Raw genomic sequence first — 10,811 nt, 5'->3', positions numbered from 1 at the left:
CAGCTTCAGGGAATAAAAACAATGAGAAAACTCTCATCTCATCGACACAATACTTACTAATTAATGACTTTCTTTGTATTTCACTTGTCAATCTGCAAAGTGATGGTAAGACAACACTCTTCTGTGTATATATACATAACTATAATACATAAACAGCCAGTTAATATGTTATTAATAGTTTTATTTATTCTGCACAGCCCCACATTTATTCTAACTCGTGTTGTGTTGAAAGAGAAACCCCCCAGTACTACTGAAGTGTTTTTAGGTGTTTTCCCCACCGAGCTCCAAAGGAAACAGCCGTTATAACCCGGCCTAAAGAAATAACCACATTCAAACCTTATCAAGGAGAAAGTATCAACAGTCAGAGCTGTGAATGAGAAGAAAAATCACATTTTGAATATTAAATAAATTGTCTGGTGTGAGGAAGCAAAGTGGAAGATCAGTATTAACTTCGAGGTCTGGGGCAGAAAGTCAAAAGTTTAATAGAAATACACGAGAATGTGTTTATATGTAATTGTATTTGAAATATGAAACAAATATTGTCATACAGACATTTTGTTTATCAATGACCTGATCAACGCTGCCACCTACTGGTGTAAAAAGTTATGATTACATTCTTTAGAGGTGAGATGAAAACTTTAAAATAAAGTCCTGGACATGAACAGAGTATTTCATTGACTGTGGATTTATACTTGAGCGTATCTGAGTATATGAGTATTTATAATTTAATATCAGAATCACACCAAAAACACACAATGTCCAGAAACTAACTTCATAATTTGGGGTTTTGTTTATTCAGTGAATCACATTTTTTTAATGATTCAGGTTCTTTAGTTTTTCATTTTTTTCACTGAAATTTATCTCTGTCTCTTCTAATGAGAAGAACTTGAGTCAGAACTGAAAATCTGTTCAGAGATTCCCTCTAAAATTGATTTTCCAATCTTTTCATTTCTTCTGCCACAAGCTCCAAACCTCCTCTGACCCTCATCCTCCCTTTCTGCTGCTTCTTTGTTTAACTTGCTTGTGATGCTGATGGAATTATTGAGACTGAACACGCCAGAGAAAATGTGATGTCTGCCAGTTTAGATATCATGTGTGTGATTCCCACGTCCCGAAGCCATTATCAGTGTAAACCGGATAGAACCTTGTTTCACCGGCTGTGTGGTTTTTCTCTGTGGTTTTGATGACTTGCGAGGGAGGAAACAAGAGATAAGGGAAGTCTGCAGTTTGACCTGCATACCTTTGAGTTTGCACTGCGGTGGAAAACTACTCAGTACATACTCAACATCAGAGAAGTGTAAGCTCATTGAAACTGCACATAACTTCCGTTACCAGGACAACTTCAACATATTTCCTTTTACTCTAATCATGATCAATTGTAAGGGTCTAGAAAAGTGCTGTTATCAATTTCATTTTTTTATTTTTCTTCTCATGATGATTATTATTTTGATCATATTCACATTATTGATTAATTATTGGATGATGATGACCATGAGTCCTTCTCTGGTGACATCACCGCGTCTCTTGAACCGTTTTTAGTTTCGTTTTCAACCTGTCCCCTCCTCCTCTTCCTCCTCTCCACACACACACACACACACACACACACACACACACACACACACACTCACTCGATCTAAAGCTAACGGGAACGAGGACTCGTTAAGTTAGAAGCTTTTCTCGATCCGGATCAGACTGAACTGATTTCTCTTCTGGTTCCTGTCCGACCTGGAGACATGTTCTTCCGCTACGTGCTGCTGATCGTCTCTCTGGTGGATCTCCTGTCGGACTTCCGTGTGTCCTGCTGTGGTGAGTCTGATATTTATAGACATGTCGCTCATCATCAGATATAGTTATAGTGCTCTTAATGCTTTTACATATATGTGTCTCTGTGTTTATGTATGTGTATTTGTGTTTGGGTGTGTGAGTGTGAGTCAGTGTGTCTTTGTTGTCGTGTATCTGTGTATGCGTGTCGCCAGATAGTGCTCAAGCACCTGCCCTTTTGCCCTGGATGAGAAAAGTGCCCCTCCTGCTGGAGCCCAATTTTTTCTTCATTCATCAATATTTAACAATAAAAATTACTCTCTCTGTCATCAATTTCCCCCAAATGTGTTTTGATTACTATTATTATTATTATTATTATTATTATTATTATTATTTATACTTCTTCTCTGACCCGCAGCATCAGACAGACAGACAGGCAGGCAGATAATTTAAAGGCAGTTTTACTCTTCTACAAATTAGACTAGTTCACTAGTTTTGTTTCCTTTAAAATAATTATTGAAATGAAAGGTAGGTCTTAAGTTGAGCTACATGACAGTCTGGTGAGGTATATTGTGGTTTAGTATTAGTGTAACGGTGCGTGCCTGCTTATGCTTCAACTCTGTTAGAAAACAGTAAAAATAAATCTTTCAAACATTTGTGAAGATGGTTAATTTATTCAGAGCAGAGGTTTGATAAGTTATTTAATATTTTTTGATTATTTAACATATTATTTGGTTATAAAATATGGCCTTGTTTTGTCTGCTTTTGCCTGTTATTCATTTATTTATTCAATTTGATAATTTGATATTTGTTAACAAAAATAAATGTATAAGTTGAAAATATCCGACTGTGTTTTTTATTTATTTATTTATTATTATTATTTTTAATTTCATGAATAATTTTGGCGATGGGTGCCCTTTTTTTAGTTTGAGCACCTGCCCCCCAAAATGTCTGTGCACGTGCCTGCGTGTCGCTGTTTATCTATGCATGTGTGTGCGTGTGTGTGTGTGTGTGTGTGTTTGGTGTGTGTGATTTTGTGTGTCTGTGTATCCGTGTATGCCTGCCGCTGTGTATCTATGTATGTGTGTGTGTGTGTAAATATAGATTATTTTGATAATAATAAAGTTTTGATAATAAACAACTTAGCCTATTGAAATTGTATGTTGAAGTTGTTAAAATAAAATCTCTCAATATGAATATGTAAAGTAGTGCAAATGCGATAGACAGTATATTATGTACAGTGTGTGATAAGGTGAAGTATAAAACTGAATGACCAACTGCTAAAAGATACAGTTCAATTCTAGATGTGTTTCTTCAGTGTCTCACCTGCTTTCTTGGTGAATCTGAATGTTTTTTACAGATGAAAACTGTGCAGAGAGAACAGTGTTCACTCCCCCCCGACTGGTGGTGAAGCACGGCGACCGGACCTCTTCCACCTGCTCTCTGTGCCCGTCGTGCCCAGACGACATTTTCGATGTGGAAAAATCCGTCGGATCCAACGTGAAAAATGGAAAAACAATTACATGGACGGTTGAAAAAATGATGGAGTGGAAAACGACTCCAAAGTGTTACTATACTAAGACTGATGGTGTTCAGTGTTGCACTCGGCTGGACGTTGTCGTGTACAGTAAGTTCACTTCTATTTGTAAGATTTATACTCTCTCTCTCTATCCATCCATCCATCCATTCATCCATCTTTTTGTCTGTCTCCACAGAGCTTCCAGATCTGGTCTCCGTCAGCTTTTTTAATCACTCCGGCCCGTTGGTCGAGTCCCGTAACTACACTCTGCAGTGTGAGGTGCAGCAAGTGGCTCCGATTAATAATGTCCTCGTGACCTTCTTCAGAGGTCAGACACAATTGGGCCAGAGACAGCTCTTGAATGAACAGAAGGAACCAGTGACTAAGTTCTTCTCTCTGGACATCTCCACCACTAAAGAAGATGATGGAGCTCAGTACTGGTGTCAAGCAGAGCTGGAGCTCGGACCTGATGGACCACAGCCCCCTCCGATGGTTGCATCGAAAAAAGTGATCGCTACTGTCCACTGTGAGTCTGATAACAAAGAATGTGTGGCTGGGAAACTGGATAGATGCTAGATTAGACCAAAAAGGGGTGTCGAAGCTTGAGGGGAGTAAACTGAACCAGAGATTTGTCAGGTCTTCATAAACACAGCTCCAGATCAGAGTGGGTTTCCATCTGCAGCACCGTGTCGATTCATCACTTGTTTGTGTTTCTCCCTCACAGATAAGCCCGGGGAGCTGGCGCCATCACCTCCAGATCTGATCACCCTCACACAAGGAGATCGTCTAGAGCTGAACTGCACGGCCGAGGGGAACCCCCGCCCCTCGTACACCTGGACCTCCCTGCCAGACGGCGTCCCCCCGTCCAACAGCAGCGTCCTCACCATCGAGTCTGTGGCTTCTGGGGACGAGGGGCAGTACACCTGCTCTGTCAGCAACAACCTGGGCACTAACACTGTGATGTTCCAGGTGGCTGTCAAACGTGAGTTGTTCATTCCCAGTCCAGTTCCTTTGTTACAGCTGCGGTCAGACGTGCACTGAGCTTCAGATGTTCCTCTGGAATTATCCTGCCGGCTCTGTAGTAAAAACTCCTGAGAATGTCCAAGCGAGTCCATGTGAGACCACAGCAGGTTAATGTCCGAAGTATTCGCTTCGAGCAAGTGGGTGTGTCAATGACATTTCGAAACTAACAAAACAAACAAAAATTCAAAATCAATCCAAATATCTCACGTACACACTTGGAAAGTGGACATTTGCAAAACTTTTGGTCAAATGAGCTGAGACAAGTCATAGGACCACGGTCAGAATTGTGACATTTCCTCAAACTGTGTAAACATTGAAGTGCGAATCATTAGGTTCATCCTTCCCCAAAGGAGACGATGTTGTCATAACTCTAGGGTGCATTGTCCTATCAGCAAGCCTGAACAGCTCTATGTGTCAATATTTCCTCAGTGTCATAGCGCAACCGACTGATTCGCCATGAAACAGGAAGTACTTTGTAAATCCACTCTGCATTATCCAACCGGCTCTGAACTACTGACCTATGATCACAATCATGATCTGAACAGCTTCATATATTAATATTAACTCAGGGTCATAGCGCCACCTACTGATCAGTGTGAAAATTAAGTTGTTGTAACATTGTCCAAATGACACAAAATTGCTCACGCTACATCAGAGTATGTAATGTAATCATTGTGATGGCGCCACCTATTGGCAGCAGGAAGTAAGCTTTGTTTTACAACTATCATTCGATTTACAGTTCAGTTCTACCACGTAGCCCTAGTGGTAACTGTAAACTATGCATACAATGAAATTATAGGTACTACTTCTCGTGGTGCATAAAAACAAACACAACCACACAACAATATCAAACAAACCACAACCGACTTAGAGTAGATATACTAATAAAAACCAGGGCAGGCTCTACAGGTCAAGTTTGGATGTGCATGTTGTTGTTTGATGTCTGATGTTGAATATTCTCTGTTTCTCTTCTTTCTTTAGCCAACATCACCCCGTACATAATAGCAGTTGTTGTCCTTGTGGTTATCGCTGGATTGATCACAGGAGCCGTCATTTTCTACAAACGAAGCAAACGTGGAGATGTTTTGTGAAACGCTGCAGAGTTGAAGTCGGACTCGTGGCCTGAGCTGCATCTCTCTCGCTGTCATTTGGTGTCGTCTGTCTACTGAAAACATAAAATGCCCGAAATAATTCCAGTCTCAACTTGTGTGAGTGTCTGTAGCTCAGGTTTAACACATACTCATGGTTTAACATTGGTTTTAGGCCAATTTATACATTTTATTTCACAGACAAAACCACATTGTTGGACAAATTTTGAAAAACAATTTCACATATTCTTTCACACTGAAGTTCCCGAATGTATTTTTATGACTTGTTAAAGCTAAGTTCAACACTATACTGTATTTTGTGGGCTACCCACTGAAGTAAATTTTTTGTTTGGTGAACGAAAGATCATCTTTCTCTTCTTCTGTTTTCAGTGTATGTACAGTTAGTGTGTAGTTAAAAATCCAGTGTAAATGTGAAGCTAATAAAGTATTCGTTGGCTAAATGGTTCACTTGTTGTGGTTATTTTATATATTACAATTGTTTCGTAATTGGAACTAATACTGTCTTAGTGTGTGTTGACCTGTACAGACACTTCTCTTTCTTACTTCTGCTGTATGGGTGACTGGCTGTTTCTCTTTGGTAGTCCTTCAACTGAAATCTCTTTCTTCAATCTGCAAGTCAGAAAAACGGTCAAAACAGGACTAGCTGTGTTTTTTAAGATAAACTGGAAGTACAATATCTGTCAAGATGCTAAATATGGATCATTTTGCATCGTAAAAAAATCCCTGTTAGAAGTCGGCCAGTGAATTGCCTGCTTCTTTCATTGAAACTGATGGAAAAGATTCAAATCGTTGTTGACATTGTGTCAGAAAGGCGTAGATTAAGGTGCGATTTATTTTGTGAATGTTGAAATACTGCTCATAAAATAAAACAAGAACCGTTGGGGAATCAGAGCTAAGCTGAAATGAGGGAGGTCATTTTCATGCTGTCTTTTGAGACACAAACCAAACTGTAAGAACTAACTTTCAACTTGTTTGAGGAAATAACAGTTTTTCAACATTATTAGCTGCTGCTGGCAATTCATTGCAATGGGACAACAACAACTGATAAAGATCAACAATTAGCATAGATGTGCAGATTACTTTAGCCAATGGGGATGCGTCAGTAAATCTCCACAATGTGATTGGTGCCTCAGACGCCGACGGGACAGCGTGAAAAGATTTAAAAAGACACAACTGTTGCATCTGGAGGACAGTCACTGAGACGGTGAAGGACAGCGATGGCTCGTCTCACAACTCTTCTCTTTGCCATGTGGCTTGGTGAGTAGGCAGAAGTTCTCTCTGTGTTCTAGTTTCAAACTGTTTCAGTAAAGCAATGCATCACATTTCTGTCTTTTATCAAGTTGTGAAAGTGAAGGATTTTGTGACATGACCGGGTCTGACCAAGAAATACTGCTGCTGCTTCTTTCTCTTTTGGCCAGATATTGTGATAAGATGTTCTCTGTCTCTTTCAGGTGTGACAGTGAGCACAGTGGTTGATCTGGAGAAGAGAATCCTAGGAGGTCGTGAGTGTGGACCAAATGAGCGTCAGTACCATGTCAAGCTGATGACCAATGGTGATTTTTGTGGCGGCTCTCTGATCACAGACCGGTGGATTCTGACTGCAGGTCACTGCTTTAAGCAAGGAGGGTGAGAAAGTGATTAAACTTTTACTTTAATGCTCTGATGCACCGGTCATTAATGGTTTGATGTAAAACTATGATTAATAACCAACAATATTTAAATATGATGTGTTGAGTGTGATTCAGTGATGTTTAAACTTTTACCTGTAGGACGTTCACCGCACATATAGGCGGCTATCCTGGTCCTCCTAAAAAAGTGGGAATCAAAGATCCACCTGAGTTCTTAAACGACGGCGAGGAGCACGACCTCATGTTACTGAAGCTGCCTGAAGCAGTTGATATCAAACCTGTACAAGTCCCGACTATCAACATCCTCCCAAGAGGTGAGTTCTCATCCTTCCAGTGAACATTTGAAAATAAAAAGAATTAAGAAGAATTAGTTAATTAACTATGTATGGTTTCAAATATATTTATATATTTTTTTTACAGAGGTGCTACGGTTCAGCTTGCAGGTCGAAGTAAGATTAATGTTATTGGATCATTTTTATAATGTTTTTTTTACTTGAGTTCTTGTTTTGTTAAGAGACAAATGTTTAAATCAATCAGGTTTATCTTCATAATAATCTTCCAGTGGTGAGTTCACTGGTAAAAACCTTTCTTCTCCTCAGCAAATGGGAGTGCAGGTCTGTCTTGTGTTGGTCTGGACATATCTGTCTGTAAGACTTTCAAAGCCTTGAAAGATCAGCACTTCATCTGTACCCAGACACTTTTGTTGGGAATCCATCCTGTGAGTACACATTATCAAACTCTGTTACGTTTCTTCAGCTTTAACAATTTTTCAATTGTTGGTTATAAATAAAAATAATAATATGAGTAAAAAAGCGCAATAAATACATGTTTGTCTTTCACAGGGTGACACTGGTGGAGGAGTGATGTACCAGGACATGATTTATGGTGTCATTTCACAAGGTTATAAAAACAGTGTCGCTGGTTCGCCAATTTGGGCTATGGGCCTCTGTTATGGGCCATACAAAGAGTGGATAAAAAAGACTACCGCCCAACCAAGAGCAAATTTAACTTTTGGTTGATGGTGAAATGTTCAGTTTTAAACAGACATTTCACATCAAGCTTTACAGTTGATGTCATTGTTCATTAAATGTCCAGCTATAATTTGTAAAGCCCTTTATTCTTTTAACACAACCTTTAAAGGTTCAGTGTGTAAGATTTAGGTGAAAGCACATATCTGCAGAAAATGAATATAGAATAATCCTAGTGAGTTTTCCATTTGTGTGTTTCCACTAATTATATGAATTGGTTTTTTTCCTCACTGTAGAATGGGCCCTTTGAATTCAAATACTTTATAGTTACTTCAGGAGCGAGTCCTTTCTCCGGAGATAGCCCGGACTGGACAAACTAAACACCTTTAGAGTTTTTATGACAGCTGAAGCTACCACAGGTCCTCTAACGTGTTTGAAAGGGCAGGGTGAGGTGAGGGGCATTGAGCTGCAACATGACGCTTGACCACTAGATGTCACTAAATTCTACAAACTGAACCTTTTAAGAAAATTTCAATCTGTAAAAATAATGTTTCACATTGTCTTATATGTAAATTCAACAGATTGTGTCTTTTTATACAGTCATTCTATTGGGGACAAACTAAATACAACATAAACTACAAAAGGAGACACAGTAATAAACTGCTCTACTTTCACCAGTTCTGAAAATACAATGAACAATGTCACTTCCTTCTGTTCTGTCAACTGAAATAAAATGAGTAGCATTTCATCTGTGTCAGTTGTTTTCATGCTTTCAGTTTCTAGTTTGTCGAGTCAGTTTTATACTTTTATTAAATTTCCGCTCCATGTGAAATGTTTGAGGGGAGAACATCAACAACTGGGCTTTAATTATAGCATGGATCATGAAAATGTGTTTTGTAATTCAACCATATTAGAAAGACAACCATACCATCCCTTTAAGAATCAATTCAACTTTGGTGTTGATCCGGATAAAGGAGTTAATCCAGAATATATGTGACTGTCTATAACATTTTGAGTAATATGCTTTAAAAAAAACTTTTTCAACAATTTCCCAGGTTATCATTCTGTTATTGTAAGGAAAAAAATATATGCATGTTTAGAGAAATGGTCAAATTACCCTGCGGTTTTTTTCTCGGCTCTGATCAGCGGCGATGGAAACGTGACACCAGGGTGAACATGATAATTTGGCAATTTTCTTGTAATGTTGTCGTCCAACATCTCACCAGGGAAGAAAACTTTAAATGAAATGAAACAGCAAAGTTACATTGAAGTTCAGATACACTTGCTGCACAGACAATAGTACCCAGTGCTTCATGTGTTATCACACCTTCAGGCAAATTCAGGACTCAAGTTGTAGTTGCATATCAGTTACTGAGTGAAATATTTCCTTCTGCTATTGAACTTATCATCACAGCAAGAGGAGATATATAACTAACTTTAACAAGAACGTTGTGTTTAATGTCTTATCTTCAGTTGAGACACACACAGACACGCATGCACAAATACACACACACACACACACACACACACACGTGCGCACACACACACACAGTTACCTAAGATTAAACTGGAAGCCACATCATTTGCAAAGTAATGAAATGACTCAACAGCTGGTCAGACCTAACTTGTCCTTGGTTCTTTCTACACTAAACATGCTCCTGTCTACAGTCATTCTATTGAGGATAAAATAAAACATAAACTACAAAGGGAGACAGAGTAATAAACTGCTCTACTTTCAACAGTTCTGAAAATACAATGAACAATGTCACTTCCTTCTGTTCTGTCAACTGAAATAAAATGAGTAGCATTTCATCTGTGTCAGTTGTTTTCATGCTTTCAGTTTCTAGTTTGTCGAGTCAGTTTTATACATTTATTAAATTTCCGCTCCATGTGAAATGTTTGAGGGGAGAACATCAACAACTGGGCTTTAATTATAGCATGGATCATGAAAATGTACATGAAAAGCCACATCATTTTCAAAGTAATGAAATGACTCATCAGCTCGTCAGACCTAACTTGTCTTTGTTTTTTCAACACTAAAAATGCACGTGTATGCATGGGGTTAGAAAAAATACAATACACCCAAAAACAAAATAAAAGTACTCTATAAGTCTGGGACCGAAGGGATGTAATTAAGTGGTTTCATAATTATTTTATATTAATTAGATTCATAGAATATTGAACTATGAACTAATAAGGAGACGATTACAATCAGAAGTGCAGCAGCCTCCTACAAAAATGTCACATTGAATAAACGATTTAGCAAACTTTATTCTTTTAACCTTGATTAGACTGAATGAAGTCATCACCCTTTCAACGGTGACCTGAATACACATCAATCTTTACAATTCAATTAAACAGACTACCCCAAAATTATTTAGGATCAATGAAGTTTACCTGTTTGTTGGTCTTTCCAACAAAAGCTCAGTAGGTTATATAAATACTCATAAAATATGTTTCAGCTACGTACAAAATACCTCCAATATATACTTTCTTTACCAGATCCAAAATTTGTACCTCTTTATTTGATGAACTTCACAAGTTCTTCATCATTACCTACATATAAGTACTGATACGTGATGTATTTGTACAGCATTCGTACAAATTATTACACTGTATGTTTATCTAAACTGTTATCCCAAAATTTGCATGGATGTGCAGGTTACTTGAGCCAATGGGGATGCGTCAGTAAATCTTCACAATATGATTGGTGCTTCAGAGGCCGACAGGACAACGTGAAAAGATTTAAAAAGACACAACTGTTGCATCTGGAGGACAGTCACTGAGACGGTGAAGGACAGCG

General features: G+C 38.5%; 2 protein-coding genes across 2 annotated transcripts; both read left to right on the top strand.

Annotated features, from left to right (window-relative positions):
* Positions 1–1,601: 1,601 nt before the first annotated feature.
* Positions 1,602–5,857, top strand: LOC133022149 (vascular cell adhesion protein 1-like). The gene is made up of 5 exons (XM_061089178.1): positions 1,602–1,806; positions 3,122–3,388; positions 3,477–3,806; positions 4,005–4,262; positions 5,285–5,857. Exons 1-5 carry the CDS (start codon positions 1,734–1,736, stop codon positions 5,392–5,394), a joined length of 1,038 nt encoding a protein of 345 aa, XP_060945161.1. The 5' UTR covers positions 1,602–1,733; the 3' UTR covers positions 5,395–5,857.
* Positions 5,858–6,629: 772 nt separating this feature from the next.
* LOC133015708 (serine protease 1-like) lies at positions 6,630–8,059 on the top strand. Its single transcript, XM_061082976.1, has 5 exons — positions 6,630–6,669; positions 6,864–7,038; positions 7,182–7,354; positions 7,640–7,758; positions 7,883–8,059. Exons 1-5 carry the CDS (start codon positions 6,630–6,632, stop codon positions 8,057–8,059), a joined length of 684 nt encoding a protein of 227 aa, XP_060938959.1.
* Positions 8,060–10,811: the final 2,752 nt, after the last annotated feature.

This window comes from Limanda limanda, chromosome 2, assembly GCF_963576545.1.
Source record: "Limanda limanda chromosome 2, fLimLim1.1, whole genome shotgun sequence".
NCBI classification, from domain to species: Eukaryota; Metazoa; Chordata; class Actinopteri; order Pleuronectiformes; family Pleuronectidae; genus Limanda; species Limanda limanda.
This window is presented reverse-complemented; position numbering and strand designations above follow the sequence as displayed.